Here is a 19,696-nt window from a genome sequence, read left to right as displayed (position 1 = left end):
TGTTGGATGCTGAAAAAGCATTCGACAGGGTCTCGTGGAGGTTTCTGCGGTCGGTCCTGGCATGGCGGGGGTTTCCGAAAGAATTTGTCACAGCCATTCAGACATTATATTGTCATCCATCGGCAGTTATCCGTATAGCGGGTAACGTGTCAGGGAAGATCGCGATAGCAAGGGAGACAAGACAAGGCTGTCCTTGTTCCCCCTTGTTATTCGCCTTGTAAATTGATCCTTTTATAGCTACTTTGGAGAAGAACAGGGCAATTAAACCGGTTGAGATAAATAATGGGTTATTTAAAGTATTCGCGTATGTGGATGATATTGCTGTGGTGACCTCGGAAATTATTACAGCTCTCCCCAGGATTATCGAAGCAGCTGAAGTCTTTGGACGGTATTCGGGATATAAATTAAATGTCTCCAAGACACAAATGAATCACTCAGAGGCTGGCCGACCAGCAGATATGCTTTTTGAATCTGAGGCAGTTTATTTAGGCGTTGGAACCAATTATAGGTTCTGCCAATAAGACATTAGAAAGGAACAATAATTTACATTTATCTATTTATGGGCGTAGTATCTTTTTGTACTCATTTTGTGCTATTCCTTTACTTATTCCTGCCTCCTTTTTTTCCCGTATCGCGCCAATGTGCTCGAGGTTTTGTGAAGCTATCATCGATCTAGGTGAGCCCTCAAATACTGTATGCTACCCAGAGAAAGCGGAGGCTGGGGTGTCCCTAATTATCGTTTATACCATTGGATTGCTATTCTTCAGCACATGGGGGTGTTAATTTTGCGGGAAGATCCCACAGAACACTTTGCAGCTCCTTCCATATACAAGATGCTATTGGGATCAGAGGCGAGGCAATGTTTTAATCGGATTATTGAACCCAGCTACTATAAGAGAACAAAATTTAAAGTTGTTATGGCCGCATCAGAAGTATGGAGAAAAACAAAAAAATATTTGGGAGTTGCTGCTAGTCTGAATTTCTATACTCCATTTAAGGATTGTCCTTTATCACCGGAGATATTTAGCGACCAGGTAATGGTTAGATGGTATAGTGCTGGAATAAGTAATATGGGAGACTTATTTCAGGGGCACCAGCTAGCATCTTTTGAATATTTACAGAAGACATACAAACTAATCAGAACTGATTTTTTCAAATATCTTCAGCTACGGAGTTTTGTAGAACAGAAAATAACTCAAAACCAGATTACACTTAATAACATAGAAATTTTGGAAGCAATTAAATCAAGAGCTAAGATGGGGCCTATATACCAATTATTTATGGATAAAACGAAGGACGATTTAGAAGATTGGGAATTAAAATGGCAACAAAAACTGGGGGTTGAACGTATCAATATGGCAAGAAGTATTGAATTAGCCACTCTTGTATTATATAATGGCTCGCTAAAAAGTCAACACTTTATGTCTATTTTTGAGCTTTATTATACGCCAAGTAAACTTGCTAGATGGAGTTCAACCAGGGGAGATAAATGCAACCGGTGTGGACTTTTGGCGGCAGATGCACCCCGTATGTTTTTCTTTTGTCCCAAGCTCTCTAAATTTATTTATGAAGTGGAGTCTTTGATTACAAATAGTCTGGGTATCCGATTGCAATTGTCGGCTGGGTTGGTAATCTCTGGCTCTCAAGAAAATGTGGGTGGAGCGCGGCCGGTAGCTGAAGAAGGGTTCATTTTTATTTGTATGTCTATTTTTCGATTATGTATCACATCTTTATGGTTAGATGCCAAGCCACCAACTTTTATTAATTGGCAATCTAGACTATTGTCTATATATTATTTAGAGATGTCTTTGAATAAATTGAAAGGTATCAGAAAGAAAACTTTTGGTGTAAATTTGTGGTCTCCTACAACAAATTGGATATGAATTTAAGAGGCTGAGGATTGATGATTGGCGTTAATTTATTTCTGTTTTATGTGTAAAGGAATCATGCTTGACAAAAATGTAAAAGGGTAAACTGTATGAATTATGGGGATTGTTCGGAATTGATTTGCTTATGATCTGTTCGTTGACATTAAAACAATAAAAAAAAAAAAAGGAAATTGCAAACACCTCTCCTTGACATATTTAGCTATTCCTAATGGGGCACAATTGGCCTACTTCATTATTATTCATGAGGTAGGTTGCAATTTACGAACCATTGGGACTCGCTAAAAACACAGGGATGGTGGCCTGCTGGGGACAGCAGACCACCATGTCTGTGTTTGCATTTAAACAAAGCAATATATGTATTTTTTTTAATGCAGCCTGTTTTCCTTTAAGGAAAACGGAATGCGTTTGAAAACAAAACTGAAACGTTTCCGTTTTCTTTTTTTAGGGATCCATACCCTTTGGTAATGGGTTACCACCTACTTGAAGTGGGCAGTAAAATGCAAAATATTTTAACATAGCACCGCGAGTCGCTATTAGGAAGGACAGACTTAACCGGACCTTTCCTAATACCGAATCGCTAACCAATGTTGCAATTTTCGCAAAATAGGGTTCTGTACATACAAAAATGATTTGTTGCAGTCACAAACCGCCTGATTCTGCAAATCGGGCTGTTTGCGACAACAAAAAAGCCATGTACCCCCTTATGACATCACCATTTGAATGACCTAGTGTAGAGCTTTTTGAGTTATGGTGAATAGTGTGAACTTTATTCTGCCATAAGAGACAGCTAGTATAAGTGCTGTGGAAACAGAGAATTATAGTGGGTAGTGCTTATGACCACTTTTGCATAACTTCTAATTTCTTTAGCAGCTCACTTGAAACCCACCCAAAATATTCTTATAGAAATCTAACTGTACACTATGATGGGTCTTGCAAATAGTGATGCAGTGCCCTTCGTAGAGAAAGGGTTTATAGTCACACATGATAACTGTACTGGCTCGTTCACCTATTACTGCACAATATATTGCTCTTAGGCCAATCACATCTTACACAAGGCACACAATTCAGGAGGAAAAGTATTTGTTTCTGGAACAAAGTGATGTGCAGCTATTAAAGACACAGTTTAACCTTCCCTGTTCTGATTCTCATCATCCAGTTTCCATGTAATTTATTTACCTTGAGGTTCCGAAGAGAGGACCAACACACCAAGCTGTATAAATCACTCAATCCAGTCATATTATCTGGCTGTGCTGTAGGGAATTCTTTTTGCAGCACTGGTCAATAGGTATAATTGAGTCGTTAGTGTGGTGTTGGGAAACAAGGTAGGGCATTAATGTACTTCTGTGTGATTAAAGGGAGACATTCATTCAAGCACTGATGAAGGTGCTAAAGTTCTTGAAGAGAACATCTGGACAGTCATTTAACTAATGGATTACGTAATTGGAATTGTCAGGTGATTCAGTAGCTTCTATGAGACTTCGGCCTCTGACAGATAACCTGTCTCAAGTTGTGCTTTGCTCTATATTCCACCTATAATATAAACCCATTTCGGTGGGGATACTAGGCTTTAAAGCATTAGTTACATGTAATTCTATTTTTGATGCAAGCTGAGTAGTTTGGCAACTAATAAATCACAGAGTTGTCTTAAAATACTGTGATTGTTGCCCTACAGAGAATAAATAAAAGAAGCTCTTGTTGGAGCACCCAAAAAATATTGAGATCCTGGTGGTCTGCTTTTTTAAGAGATCCCCGATTGTTTGGAGTGTGATCTTTTCCAAAAATGCAACCGCTAATTAGGCCGATCCACTTTTGACAAGGATGAATGTCCAACTGAATCATGGGTTTTTTGCCCACTCAGCTTTCTTTTTTGATGAAAAAAAGATCAAACTACAAACATACTTAGTGGTGAGAGAGTCTCCTAATGACCATAAGGAATGCATCTTTGGGTGCATGGCATCCCTTGTTTGTTTTCCCTGCCTTTGGCCGCCTTGTGTCTGGTAGCACCCTAGGCAGTGAAATATGCATCAAGGGCACTGCTCTAAACCGCGTTAATGCAGAAAAAAGGTGGCAACCCTGTGGAGAGCCAGGCACTGCCTTTGATTGACTGACATCTACCAAAACAAATGCCAGTACTCCAAATTCATTTAAACTCTCATTCTAGTGAGCATATTGAGAATCAAACAACACGTGCCATGGACTTATAATTATGTCTTGAACCAATCTTTTTCTTTTTAATTATTTTTCTTTACAAATTCATACATTTTTCACATTTCAATTTTTAAGAAGACCAACATAACACAAAGATCACATAAAGAGACTTTTCATCAAAACATATTTACCCATTCACATCCCTAATTAGCATTCAATCACTCATTCAACCATTTCAGACTCTCTTCCATTCATTCAACACATTCACAACTATTCCCTATTAGATTAAACTTTCATTTTATTAATTTGTGATGTCCTTGTAAAGGAAATGTGGAACTTGTATATGCTGCGCCAATACAGAAGAAGGCAACCTGTTCAAACATAACAACATCTATTGGAAACATGAGTCTTTTACCAATTGTAAATCACGATATGTTGTGTATGGAATAAAATGCCCATGCAACATGTTGTACATTTGCAAAACTAACCAAGAAATAAGGACGCAAATCACAGAACATAAATCAAGAATTAAAAGGAACATCCAAACTGCGCCATTTGTTAATCATTGGAGACTCAACAACCATACAGAGAAAGATCTAGTATGGACAATTATTTCTAAAGTCGAACAGGATCTGAGAGGTGGTGACTTGGATGAAAAATTGTCCAGAAGAGAAGCAATACTAATTGTAAAATTTAACACTGCAGTAGATGGACTAATTGAATTGTCGGAAATCAATAAATTAAGCTGACACTTTTGCCTTCCTCTTTTTTTGGACCAAACTGCAAGTTGAATAACCTTAGGATTTAGGTACAAGTCAAGATCAATACACTCCTAGACTATGTGATATAAGATTCCATACTGCCACTGAATATATGACAACGCGCAGCATACCGCCAATATTCATATAAAGGCAAGCCATGCGGGATGAACACTTAAGTCAAATTAGTTCAGTTGCCAATTAATAAATAAATTAATAAATTGCAATAAATCCATTCTGCACCACACTTGAAGATGCACTCTCATACATACATACATTCAACCGTTCGTTAATGCAAAAATGGGATTCTGAATAAACACTGTGGTAACCGTATATATTTTCATGTCCTAATTTTTACTATCAATTTTGACTTTCATAGGCTGATTAACACTGCGCAGAATCAAGGGACCAATTCTATATGTATATTTATAGGACACACCGTTCCAAAGATGAAAAGATTTCACATTGATATCCAAGCAAGTTTATAGATATTGCTAAACTTGCAAAAAACGAGTGAGATTCCGATTTTGTAGAACATAAATAAGCAGTAAAGAATAGCGCAACCTCAATAAGAAATACTAATAAAGTTCGTAAATTCAAAATGTTCATAAGATGTAAAGAGATGGGTTCAGCTTTATTAGAAACTCGTTTACGATGTTTGGACGTGTTCAAATTATTGCTCGTTACGTTATACGCTTCAACTGCGTGTTCTGCGGGAATTGTTCGCCTTGCTACTCGTAGCTAGGAAGCCAACAGAGAAACCAACAGGTACATCGCCGCATCAGTCTCACTTTGTTCGGTTTAGGCGTGAATTGTTATTCTAAAAACGGGACATTGGTTAAACAAACCCTTTCTATTTTCGAAACGATAGGTGGTTACCAATCCTAAGAAAAAGAAAAGAAACGACCCGGAGACACCATGAGTGAAGTAAGTCGGATATAGATTGTTCCCATAAACAGTTCATTTCCCTGAAAAAACTGAAGTCTTACCCAAGTTGTTGTTATTGTAGATGCTGCATTTTGATTGACAGTACATGGGTCTGTCTAGCACCACATTGAAAACAGAATAATGTAAGTGGCATTTTACGTCCCCTGTTAAACGCATTCAACCTGAAAGTCAGTATATATAGAATTTACAACTTGGCTTGTTTGTTGTGTAATTTTCAATTTCAACATAGTCTTCAGCGTCGGGTTTGGTATTTTTGAACAGCTATTCTTGTACAGCTACAATAAGAGAAGGTTTAGTCCAGGGGTTCAGAGTGGTGAGCTTTTTTGATTCTACCTAGATAGAGGGAGTCTAAGAAAACTCTTGTCTGTTTTACAGCTATTGGGTCCTGATGAGAACTCAGCATTTATCAAGAGTTCAAAACGCGTATGTATCAGCCATAAGATTGTAAAAAAAACTTGATTTTGTATGGAAAGATTATAATTTGATGACAGTGTTCTATGGCTTGTTTTTTTATTTTAGATAGAAATGAATAAAATGAAAGTTTAATCTAGTAGGGAATAGTTGTGAATGCGTTGAATGAATGGAAGAGAGTCTGAAATGAGTGAATGAGTGATTGAATACTAATTAGGAATGTGAATATGTAAATATGTTTTGATGTAAAGTCAAAATTTATGAATTTTGTAAAGAAAAATAATTGAAAAGAAAAAGATCGATTCAAGACAGAATTATAAGTCCATGACACATGTTGTTTGATTCTCAATATGTTCACCCAAATGAGAGTTTAAATGAATTAGCAGTACTGGCATTTGTTTTGGTAGATATTGGTCAGTGGCTTGGCCTTACTGTTGGGAGCCTAAACCGAGTGGTGTTATTTGATTGACTGACAGCTTAGCGAAAGGTTGCTCTACTAACAGTTGCCACCATTTAAATGAAGGGAGGAAAACATGAGTATGGCGACTCCACCAATTTTTATGGTGGTTCTCTATCCTGCCTTTCCAAAATGATCCCCTAGAGCCACATTGTCACCACACCACACTGAAACCATGTTGACCGCAAGGGATTATAGCTGTTCTTCAATGAGTGCTACAACTGTTACATGTCGAATGTGCAATGAAACTACTTACAGGAGAGCAGGGCAGCAATTGTAACATTGGGTACGTGGGCTGGACAGCCTTGATGCTGACTCTTTCTGTTGAGCCACCATATGTATTTGATGATCCCGAAGACAGCGCTGCTTCATAGGGAGGAGTCTCTTGAAGGGTTTCTGTTGTCTCCCAATCTGCAATGGAAGTTGAGTGTTCATTGGCTCAATTGAACGAATCGTGCAAGAATAAAAGAACTGTAAAACTGTCAATTGAGTCTGAGGCACACGGACATAAGCTGTCAGCAGAAAAGCTTGTCCATAAACACTATTGTCTCAACGCACTACGGGAAACAACTTTCAACAAATGGTGATTTGTACTAACCAAAGTTCCTACAGTTCACTAACAGAGTGGGCCGTGCTAACCATGGTGCCTCAAAGGATTTTCAAACAGTGGGTGGCCTACGACAACTGTGGGGCCTGCAGAGCTTTTCATACCGTGGCTGAATTTGTCAGCCATGTTTCTCCTAATGTATTCATTCAGGGGGTTGGCTGCACTCAACATCGCTCTGCAGATATTTTCATCATCAGGTGAGCAGTACTAAAACCTTCCCAGGCAAAGATCCTCATGAAAGCAAGGGATATTGGGTCCAATGTACAAAGCTTTTTTCAGCTCACAAACGGCCCAATTAGCAGAATCAGGTGGTTTGCGGCCTGAAAAACGCATGTTTAAATGTACGAAGCACTATTTGCAATTCAATAAGCTATTACGAATAGCAAATTGGGTTTGCGAGTCATTATTAGGAGGGGCGTTTCCATGGCATCCTTTCTGAATAATGAGTCGCAGGGGCATGTATGAATGTTTTGCGACTGGAATGCTGTCATGAAACATTCATACTACACCAACTCAGTGAAGGAGGTGGTAATCCACTTGCAAATGGGAAGTGGTCCTCAAGAACACTGTTGTACATAGCTGTTTGAGATTTCCTAATAGGGAATCACAAAAATTCGCTATTAGGAAATAGCAAAAGGAAGTCTATGTACATGTGGCCCTTTGTCACTTGAAGCCATTGCAGTGATACATCCCTCACACATTCAGTTCTCTATGGAATGGGTTAGAAAGATTCAGGGCCTGAGGTATTACTCTTTCACTATGTTACTTTTTATTTCCAGTGCATTTTACCTTCAACGCTAAAAGAGCAGATACACTCCAGAATTACCTCTGTAGCAGTATTGTAGCTCATGCCATGCTATGATGGCCTATCACTCCTATGCATCATCAGCTCTGTCTACTTCTCTTCCACGGTCATGTAAAGGGTCTCCGGATAACAACCAACGACAGCACCAGCAAATAGATGAAATATAGTCATTGCTAATGTGTGCACTGTAGAGATGTGTATCCCAGGTTTAGGCTTTTCATTGAAATGTCAATGTGAATGAATTTTACTCAGCAGATGTAAAATACGAATCACTGCCAAAAGCTTTGATGAGCTAGAAAAACAAGAACGTTTTTGTTCGGCCCTCCTCATGAGGCTGCTGGGTTACAAGATTTCTGAAGACTCACCGTCCATGGCAAAGTCCAGCATGATGAAGGTGTCTCCTGGTGTTGGTGCCAACTGCGCCAGTTCCTCTGGGTTTTCTCTGAGTTTTGTGAAGAGTGAGTCGCTCTCATCAACAAGTGAGTTATCCTTTGAGTAGGGAAGATCCCATGGTTTGAAAAAGCATTCAGTCTGCTCAAGGGAGAAGATGACATCTGTCTCCACCGGTTCACTATGGTAGATGAGATGGACATTGAGGTTAAGGAGAAGGTGGGCTACAGAAGTACAATGTTTCTATGGATCACAAAGAAGTTACTTACCTGAAACAGCAGCCTACAACAAGATCCACAAGACATTAAACTGATGCCAATATTCACTTTTGGCAAATGCTCAGTGACTTTAGATTAGTATAATTAAGTTAATTTATTTATGTACTCAGTTATTTGCTTTTTGAGCGCATGGCCGCCCAAGTTTATCATGGCGCCAAGAACCAAAAAGGAAGGAAAATAAGTGAAACACAAAAAACTAAAAAAGCACAGCAAACGCAGATAAGTCTAAGTCTGAGAGTTATTTATTTTAAAACGTAGTTCAAGGGGCATGGTGTGGACAGTTTCTGAAAGGTCTGCCATCTTCTCTTCAATGTTGGTTGCACTCGGCATCTGTTGAATGCCATAAAGATCACACCATCTGTTACATTTCAGCTGCTGAAATTTAACAGGGAAAAAGGTGTGGTATTTACTGAGGTACTGTACATTTTATTTATATAGTGCTTACTAGGTGTGGACGTACTTTGAGGCGACTAGCAAGCTAATCTGGAGCCCAAGATCTGAGTTACATAGTTAGTATATCTGTAAACCAAATGATCTTTATTCGGTTTTAAAAAAAGAGCATAAAAGATGCAAGCTTATACATTTTATACATGTCGGCTAAAAAACAAATGCGCATACATTCCATTACATGTCAACATTTTGGATATCAATTCAATTAATAGTACTGATCATAAATTCTATAAAACTAGAATTCAGTTATAAATATAAAACGCATTTCATTTGAGTAGTGATGCTATAGTACCATGTTCAACTATAAATGAGAAGTAAATTCAAATCAAGGATTGGTAAAGTGCAGGTGCGATGGAGACGCATTGTACACTTTCCAATCCTGGCTTATCACGCATACATATAAATAGTGCAAAATTAAAATAGGTAATAAAATCAATCAACTATTGGTTACAATTTCAAGCCCTTCCAATTACATACTAAGTTTACAGCAAATAAATATCTACTTAGCCAATCTACAATTGTCTGGGATGTGTCGGTCTTTAAAATTCTTAATGCTCCTATATATTTTCTAATTATCATATTACGACGGACCGATAGGTTTAATCCAATTTTAAAATTCTTAATGCTCCTATATATTTTCTGATTATCATATTACGATGGACGGATAGGTTTAATCCAATTTTTCCTTAATTTTACATATGCTAGTCAGAATAATAATATATGGGAGCCATTTCTACAGCATTTTGTGAACAAAGAGTGAAGTGCACCTCCCTGCTGTCAGCATTATTGCATGACCATTTAGATGCATTACATTTAATCTGGAGGACATCAAAGCAGAACTTCAAATATAGTGACTTGGCTAATTGCGGTTGCACTTCATCCAGATATGGTTCGAAAATAGTCAATGGTTTCACAGATAGAAACTACAATGTCACCCTTCCTATTTTAGGGCACTGGTGGATGCTACTTTCTATATACATCAAATAAATGCTTTTTGGGACATTTTTAAAATGAATTGTTAGTAGGTTAGGAGCATCCTAAAACAGCTTAGGCCTAATTTATGAAACCAGCTGCACACATGTCGATTCCAAAGCAGTGTTGTATGTGATCAAGACATCATATCTCAATTAATTCTTCTTTGTAACTTTTGAGCTCTTCGTGGTACACAAACGGACTCAAAATAGCAGAGGTCTCAGTATGGCTTGATGTTCTCTTCGCCTAATAATAATATCTTGGTTTATTGGAATCATAGGTGTACGTACTGGAGGACGAAGTAACGTTCTTATGGATGTATTTTCCTGTCCTGTAAGCATGCTCAGACTATTAGCCCCACAAAGCTCTGTACTGCAAAGGGTTGCAGATTGTGCCCTGTATATGTAAACTTCCAGGGCTGGTGAAACTGCCTTTGATAGGCTTGTCTGATGACTTTTCTTAATTGCCATGGAATTTTGCAGCAAGATGGCTTTGCATTTGTCTATATGTGGTTTCCATGACAATTTGGTGTCCAATGTGATGCCAAGATAATTAAAGTTGCCCACATACTCCGGTTTTTGTTTTTGAACAGTGATATTTTACTTTAAACATTTGTGTGGTTTTATGGCCATTCATTTGGTCTTAGTTGAATTGATTTCAAGGCCGTTTATGGTGCAAAATTCACTGAAACAGTCTAATTGCTTAAAGAGAAATACTGACAAAATGGAAGTGGTCTTGTTTGGTTGGGATATCTCCTTCTGGAAATTCTCATGGTGGCCCCAGCAGCCGGGACATGCTTTCTACCAATAAAAAAGGTAAAAAGCCTTGGTCTAATGATAGCTGACCATTTATCACTATCAGACCCGGTAAATAGCATTACTCATCATGCTTCTTTGTGTTGAAGATTTACGAAAAATTCTACCTTTCAGTCCTATGGATCTCAGGAAAACAGTCATTGTTGCTCTGGTGCTATCAAAAATCGACTACTGTAATGCTCTTTACTTAGGGGAAACAAGAGAACCATACATAAGTTGCAGGCACTACAAAATGCAGCTGCACAACTGCTGCTTAAGATTCCTAAATTGAGTCCTATAACCCAAAGCATCCAAGACCTGCACTGGCTCCCTGTCCAGGCAAGGATACAACTCAAATCAATGTGCATTGTGCACAAGACATTGCATGGGGCTGGGCCCGCATTTTTTTAGGAAGCATATTCAACCCAATACCCACTACGAAACTTGAGTTCATCATCGGCCTCTTTGCTCATTGTCCCCAGGGTAAGGACAGAAAAATGGGGTAGCAGAAGCTTTTTTCACTTGGCCCCAAACTATGGAACACACTGCCCATCAGCCTCAGACTATTTTTCAGGAATTCGTTAATAACTTGGCTTTTCGAGCCAAAACCATAATCTTTTATTATCCCTGTCTTGTATTGATTAATGACAGCTAGCGCTAGTGCTAAGACTCCTCGGCATACATGTGCTTTATAAAACGTTTATTTCATTTGATAATAGCCTTTGTTATTCTTTAGATGTTTGTTATATTAAGAACGTGTCATCAGCAAAGAGTAATGGCTATATTGACACCCCTCCTAAATTAGAAGAGTCGTGTTTGCAACCCTGAAGATGTTGTACAACGTCATTTATATATAATGAAATGAGGGTGGGTACCAGTACACATCCCTGCCTTACTCCCTTTTTTATTGGGATTGCCTCCTTGAGTTCACCCCTGGGTCCCCATCTAACTTTTGCGTAGTTGTTTTTGTGTAGCCAAACTATCTGCATCAGGAGGTATTCAGGCACTCCCTAGGTTTTTAAAGAGTTCCAGAATGAGTGCCTAGGGATAAGTTTGAATGGTTAGTTAGTGATTGATCTGCAGTATCAGAATATAGCTGTGAGAAATGTCTACTCCAGGTGCCAGGATCAAAGTAAAGGTCCATGTTGGAGATCCCGGTTTTATTGCCCTGAGCCATTATTTTCCAAAAGCGGGCGTGGTCCTTGTTTCTAGCTGCATCAATCAAGTCATTCCAGGTACAGTCATCCCAGTCCGTTTTTGCTTGTGCAAGTATGTTTTTGTACTTTGCCTTTCTATCTCTGATTAATTCTATATTGCTGGATTTCACAGCCGCTGGCATTTTCTTCTTTGACTTACGACAGTCCTTGGTGTACTGGGGATTGTGAGGGGGCATTTGGTGGTATTTGCTGATTCGTGTTCCAGAGGAATTTTACTCAAGAACCGTTTCAATTTCTTCACCATAGTACAATGTATCTGCACATTAGGGATCTCATATGGAGCGGTGTCCTAGTGACGAGATAGGGCATCGGAGAAAGTATTATAAATTGCTGTCATAATTTCTGGATTACCTGCAATAAATGGCCATTTAACTATTTTGCTGTTGTTGCTGACCATTGGTTGTATTACATTTCTATTGTTTGTATTTTTTTTCACAGCCCAAGTGTCAAAACGAGTTCCCACCATTGTTAGGCACAGTGGAAAATGGTCACTGTCATCTCTTGTCTCTACCTTTAGGTCAATTAGGTCACGCCATAGGTTGACACTGCTATTTTATTAAACAAAGAATACCTGGTTCATATATTTCACCGCTTTTTATTCTGTGCGGGAAAAGAAACAATGACCATAAGGTTCATATGTTCAGTGTATACAATAAATTTTTTTTTAACACATATAAAAAGTACATATTAATTTCTTGTCTGAGAAACAATACACCTAACATCCACCAAAAATTTTGATCAAGTGCACATTAAATTAATAATGCAATGTGACAATTTTGTGCAGTGTAAAAATTATCCAAAAGCAACACACAGAATTCATCCCTTTAATTCTGAAGAAATTACACCAGCAACACATTTTCATAAACAAGGGAACTCCATTCACCTGACACTAGGTAATTATCGCGGAGTTACTTAGAGCCACATGGGCAATTCTTCTTAACCCCTACTGGGTGCATAAACCATTGTACACCCTAATTCTGGAGCATAGAGTTAAATAAATGCCCTATGTGGTAGATATATTGAAAAGGCCGACGCGTTTCTAATCCCTGTGTTGACTTGCGGGATTATCATCAGGGCACTGGGGCATGGTGTAACCTGAAGTTCATGAAATCGCTTCACAGTGATGAATATGGATGATCCCTCTTCCAGGTGGGATCTAAAATTTTTGAACACACGGATTGGAGGACGCCAAAGGCACGCTGTCACTTATGTAGCTTATATGGCTTTCAGCTACTTCGTTCGTGTTTCATCAATTAGTTTTACCTCGATTATTGGGTATTCACACGTGTGTTCAGGGGTATTTTGGAAGACTTGCACACCGCTGTTTATTTTTTGGGGAAGCGGTATTCAATAACAATGGTGATCCATCATGACGATTCAGGAGTCAGCCATCACGCTACACGGTGCTGATAAGAGATCCGTAATTAACCTGATCGGTTGCTCAGTCTCCAAGTTTCTCTTAACAGGTTTCAAGGTGGTTATGCGCTTGGTCCTCAAAGCCCTTTCCTTTGCCTTTAGTATATCCCGTTTACAATAACCCCTACAGAGAAATCTTTTTTCCATATCATTTATGCACTCCTTAAACTGCAGCTCCTCACTACAATTTCGTCTTGCCCTTATCATTTCACCAAATGGAATAGCTTTCACCTGGTGAAACGGGATATACTAAAGGCAAAGGAAAGGGCTTTGAGGACCAAGCGCATAACCACCTTGAAACCTGTTAAGAGAAACTTGGAGACTGAGCAACCAATCAAGTTAATTACAGATTACACCCCAGTGGGAAATGTTTTATTGAAAAGCATGCGTAAACATTGGCATATATTACGAATGGATAAAACATTAGAGAGGCATATTGAGGTGCGGCCGCAAATTACATTCCGTAGCGGGAGAACCCTGGGATCGTTATTAAGTCCAAGTTATCCACAGCAGGCACAACTTGAAACCTGGCTGGATCAACACTCTAAGGGCTTTTTCAAGTGTAGGCACTGTGGGATGTGCAGGTGTGCCAAGGATAAGACTAAAATATTTCAGATGAACAATGGTGTAATATATGATATCATGACAAACATAACCTGCAGTACTAAAGATATCATTTATGTGATTGAATGTAAATATACTAAAGTTTATGTGGGGAGCACAATACGTATGCTGAAGTAGCGTATGAGTGAACATTTAAGAGCCATTAAGAATAATGACATAAGGAATCCAAGAGCGGAACATGTACATAACTGCGAATTGAAAGATTATAGTAAAAGCTTTAGATTTTATGGCATTGAACATATAAAAGCTGACCCACGAGGAGGTAATAGGGAATTGAAACTGAGGAGACAAGAAGCAAGGTGGATTATGCGTATGATTCATAATAGAAGCAACATTAAATACGTATTGCAGGAGAGGGGCATGGCCAAGCGCGAGGAAGATGGCAACAAGCAAGAGAAGCTCTGGCCACCCGCAACTCTCCACGCTGTGAATATCCTTTATATTCCGACAAGAAGACACTGATCTTAAGTGCTACTTACCCTTTGGCAATCATTCTTAACCTCGACTCGGCTTAGAACTGCCACGTACAACCTGTTGCGGCCTGTAAGAGGCCCCGCGTAGTGGTGTTGCCTGAGAACTGGTGGCGAGGTCCTGATGCGGATAAATGATTGCGTTTCTGGGCTCTGCTGACCTGCAACGGGGCAGAGGCTCCACGGAGGGACCGTCATCAACCACAGAGTGGAAAGTTGTGACCTAGCTGGGAACGGGCGAGTAAAACCTGTGGCGGCCTGCGGGTCCCCTGGGCGGCGGTGTGGCTGGTGACCCAGATGCGGGACCTAATCGCGAGGAGGGGACGGGCCGCGGTGCCTGACTGGTCTGCTGCGGATGGAGGCTCCATAATCTGAGTGGCCGCAACCCCTCCCGGACACGAACGCAGAGGTAAGGGAGTCACTGGCTAACGAGGTGAAAAGGAAGAAACAAGGCTGAGGACAGGCAGCGGCACCCATACTGCTGGAGCCCCACATCTACATAATGCACCAAAGATGGCCGCAGAGGTGAACTGAAGCCATTGAGTAGAAAAAGGGCTGGAGATGCCGGATTGAGGACGGTGCAGGCCCTTTCTCAGAGAGATTCATCCTGCCACCAGGTACCAGGCTGAAAGTGTGGGGTCATCAGAGCGGGTGCAGCTGGAGTCAGAGAGAGGCGAAGTGCCCCAAGGAATGACCTATATAAAACCTGTGGTGGCCTGCGAGTCCCCCTGGCGTTGGTGTGGCCTGAAACCGGCTGCGGGCCTGTACAAAAGGAGGAGACACGCCTCTGAGCTCTGCCGATCTGCAGTGGGTGGGGGTTCCAGGATTTGGGCGTCCTACCCCTCCCCAACACAAATACAGCATTGAGTAGGAACAGAGCAGGAGATGCCGGATTGAAGATCTATCCTGCCGCCGGATACTAGTTTGAGGGGTCAGTCCATGTCCACCATTTACCTTGCGGGAGCGAGCGTGATAATTGCAAACAGATGTCGCCGCTGCTCGCTCCCACAAGGTAAATGCTCTGCATGCATGAGTACTCATTGAAAGCAGTGCAAAACATGCACGAGTTTCCAAGAAAGTACAGTGCGATGCCAAGAGGTACCTCCTAAGCAGCGCTTAGGCGGTGTGTAGGCGAGACCTAAAAACATTCAAAGATGGCCACCCATACTTGCACTTCATGTACATGCGTAGGAGGCCTTCTTTGTATGTTCTTAAAAAAAATGTATTAGAAAAAACACTTCAAGATGGCAACTCGAGTACGTGTGTGTGCACACCCTGCCTGCCAACTTTGAATTAGTTCTGTACTTAACTTTTCAAAAAGCATTCCCTAAGAAAACAAGCACAGGCAAAGTCATAAGATCAGTGGACCACCTCAGACCTATTGGCTTAGCCAATGTTTTTAGGTCTTGCCTGGCGTTAGCAGCGCGCATGCCCTGCTCTTGCCATGCGAGGGCTTCTTGGAATCGATACGATTCCAGAAGTCGTGTCACTGCTCCACCTACAATTTTGATTGGTGCACGTCGTTTTTAGCCACGGATGATGCAAAACACAGTGTAATGATTGCACCGGAGGCAATCATTACACTGAGTGTTGCCACCCTGTCCGCTTTTGGCCACCGAGATTCGATCTTTTACTTGCTCCGGGAGACAGTGTCTCTTAATTAGCCGCTAAGCACTTCTTTTTCATATTACTGCGTTTGCCTTCAACAATGGCTGTTGTGTTTTCATTTCTCGACAAAAAGATTTTGCTGCACTTGTGAACGTGCCTTTTTTGTCTGCTTCTTAAAATGGCAACATCAGAGATAGTGTGAAACCAGTTTGCTCCTTATACTGTATTCTTGTGAATGTTCAGTATTTCACAAGCCAGTGGACTGGCACATTTTTGTACCAGTTCAAAGTTTCTGGGATATGACTCCGGTTGATTGGGCTGCAAATCACGTAGCTGACTGTGTAAGACTGAGTTACAGAGCCCCAACTTTAGACCATTGCTTCTCTAGCCTCCTGTCCATGCATCACCCCAGTGTTAAGCCAGAAGGCACCTCTCTTCAGAGCGCTAAGCTCCTGGTTAGTGATTGCCAGTTACATTTGTTAAATCACAGGCCATTCACTATCAAGTGGTGCAAAATCGTGTTAGCTGCACTCTTGATGAATCTATCAGAGGGGATTAATGTTTACGTTTACAGTGAGTAGTGGGTTGTAAGGTCCCTCAACAGTAACAATCTTACACCTGACCCCAAATAAGGCTGGTGTAAGTTTCAGCCTGCAGAAGCCAGAGGCGCCTGTCCTTGGCAAACAGTGTTGTCTTTCCAGCAGCTCACTTCCTAGCAGACTAGCCCACTGAGAACATGCCAAAATGTACTGCGAGAGAACATGGATTAATTATCTACAAAAGACAGACTCAAACAAATTGCCTTGATGTAGACTGGCCTGAGAAGTTATTCATCGACATGATCATGCTCTCAGCCAACATAAAACAAGCATTAAAAATGCAATATGTCTCGCCTTTCATTAAGTTAAAGCCATTGCTTTGCTATAGATTACCATTAGCAAAGCAAATGGCTTTAACTTAATCAAAGGTGAGACCTATTGCATTTTCAATGCTTGTTGTCAAATGTGTTGTCACAGCTGCCTTTTCCATGCTATAGACACAATGCTTCCAGTTAAAGAGGTGGTAACAGCATCACGTAGGTCGTGCTCTAAGGAAGCCGATATTGTTGCTATTCTTGTTGGGCAGAATGCATGAGGTCATTTAGGTAGGTGACTGTGCCTCAGTGGCATCGACACTATCGTTGGCCAAAGAACATAGATGGACAATAGCAGTCGGTAGTTCTACTAAATTAGGAGCATGATATATTGCTACTAGCAAAGTTTAGAGAATTTTCTTTTGATTATTACATGATGGCAATTTATTCTGATTTATTTGTATTTAGTAGTATCTTTGCAAGCCGGTGTCAAGCAATTGGCTTGTGCTTATATGAAACGATGAAGGAACTAGTTAGACTGGGTTTTATGGTTTTAAAGTTGTCTATTGTCTGGAGCGTTAGTAGGCATGAAGCTATCGATAGATTCCTGTGATTATCACTTACTAAAACTTTGGGACTGCAAAACATGATTTCTGTTTTCCAGAAGCCAGACTCAGTGTTAGCTTCTCACATATGTTTTCAGTATCTGGTCTGTGTTTTATAATTATTTGCCTGATAAAATATATTCATAGGTTGTGGTGCCTTAAAAGTAAATGGTATTGAACAGAGGTGACTCCTCGGATAAAGAATAGTAGGAGCTGTAGAACAAAACATCTGAGGTTATCATTACATCTTATAATTTCTCGCAATCTTGTATCTATCAATGAGTATGGACGAATAGATGAGAACTTGAGAAGGGATAAAGTGCCTGTTTAGATGGTACAAGGGAAGTCTGAACAAGCCAGCTGTGTAGGTCTCCCATAGTCCAATAGGAAGAGCTATCACATTTTTTTACTGGCAATTAACAAATATACATTTGATTTACGAGAGGGAGTATGTAGTAAATGCACACATTAGTGACATTAGGTTTATAGCACCCGGCGAAAGGAAGATGGCAGATTGACTTCGCCAGGGAGAACACCGCCTGGACCTTTTCCCACGGGCCCTCCGGTCCCATACCCCTATCCCCCAGATGGTGAATAATTAGCAAAACCACTTTTACGGGAGACATATTGAATATCTTTTCTCATGTTTATTACCAGCACAGAGGTGCCGGCTGTGCTCTGCACCAGTTTGTGGCTTCTCCATCTTGGCAGATCGGTGAGGTGGGGCTACGCAGCTTCGTTTACCTACCGCAGCTCCTACGGCTTCCAGCACGGCCTCGCCTGTGATCCTGCCCCCGCTGCACCTGTATGCGGAATAGCTTCTCAGTGGCATGCAGTACAGAAGGGAGGCGGTTGAGTCGGGGAACCAGCAGCTGCGGTGATGAGTGGAGAGGATTCTGGAACTGCGGTGCAGAGCGTTGCCGATCACTCAGGGGGGTCAGGAAAAGAATTTGATGCTCCCACGGATTCACAGCTCGGGAGACCAATCCTTCAGTGCTCGGGGAGAGCTATCAGGCTACTCCAGTCCATTGGGACCGCAAACCACACTTCAGGAGATGAGCTGGCCAAGGCACAGAACTCTGCAGTAGCACAGGGGGAATGGAGTGACTGTGCAAACTGCCCGACCAGCCCCGCTAATGGGAATGTCAACGAATACAGTAAGCATTAGGTACAGGGGCACACTGAGGGGTGAGCCCCCGTATGTATATTGACTCTCAAAACCCAGCGTATGTTGTGTCCCTCTTGCTTCCTAGAGGTTCACCTGCACCTTCGCCGGTAATAGCAATATACTTACAACCAGGTCTAAATAGCAGAAGTTCAGTGTTACAGGATGGTATAAATGGCTCGGCCGGCGTTGACCTTAGCCAGGCAGCAGATATACTGGCCTCTTCATTTGAAACAGACCGAGCTTCCTACAAATTTGAGAGCAGACTTATCAGGGTCATCACGGGCACAGCCTGGGACATCAGTTACCTCCCAGAATGCCCCAAAACCTTCTGAACCTGCTGAATCTGATCTAGACCCAGAACAAGTAGATCAACTTGTGGAACTTAATATGCCTATTGCTGCAGTCAAGTCCAAAACAACCTTAGGCAATTCCCCTGCTGGGGATCAAATCCTCAAGAGGGATAGGACTTAAAGGGGCCAGAGGGGCTCAAGTAGGAGGCTAAGAAGGGTGAGGACGGAGGTGGGGCTTGAAGCTTGGTCTTACAATTACGGAGGAGCGCCTTAAAAGCACAGCCCCTAACTCAAGTTAAGGATGGGTATGCTGCTAGCCCTCTACGTAGATGGGTGGCTTCAACGGGTGAGGTTAAAGCCATAGTCTCCACACTGTCTATTCAAGGCCGTTTGGATGCCCCGGTCCAACTGCCTGTGGAGATACCCCAACTTCCCCAAGCTGATCATGAGATTGCAAGGCTGGGCTTGGCTCCATCAGAAGGTAATGGTGGAGTCTTTGGTGGGTCCCCAATATACCTATTCAGGCTTCTTTATATCC

The 19,696-nt window shown here is 41.1% G+C and overlaps 1 protein-coding gene across 3 annotated transcripts in view; it reads right to left on the bottom strand.

Moving 5' to 3' along the window:
* Positions 1–19,696, bottom strand: part of LOC147692313 (endothelial PAS domain-containing protein 1-like) — a 595,714-nt gene that overhangs the window by 257,019 nt on the left and 318,999 nt on the right. For all 3 annotated transcript variants that reach the window (XM_086938561.1, XM_086938562.1, XM_086938563.1), the window contains 2 exons: positions 8,389–8,594; positions 6,868–7,022 (listed from right to left, as the gene is read on the bottom strand). In XM_086938561.1, coding sequence (XP_086794687.1) covers positions 6,868–7,022; positions 8,389–8,594 — 361 coding nt within the window. The remainder of the gene's footprint in view (positions 1–6,867; positions 7,023–8,388; positions 8,595–19,696) is intronic.

This window comes from Lissotriton vulgaris, chromosome 9 (genome assembly GCF_964263255.1).
Source record: "Lissotriton vulgaris chromosome 9, aLisVul1.2, whole genome shotgun sequence".
In the NCBI taxonomy this organism is placed as follows: domain Eukaryota; kingdom Metazoa; phylum Chordata; class Amphibia; order Caudata; family Salamandridae; genus Lissotriton; species Lissotriton vulgaris.
The sequence above is the reverse complement of the archived record's forward strand: the minus strand, read 5'-3'. Positions and strand labels throughout refer to the sequence as shown.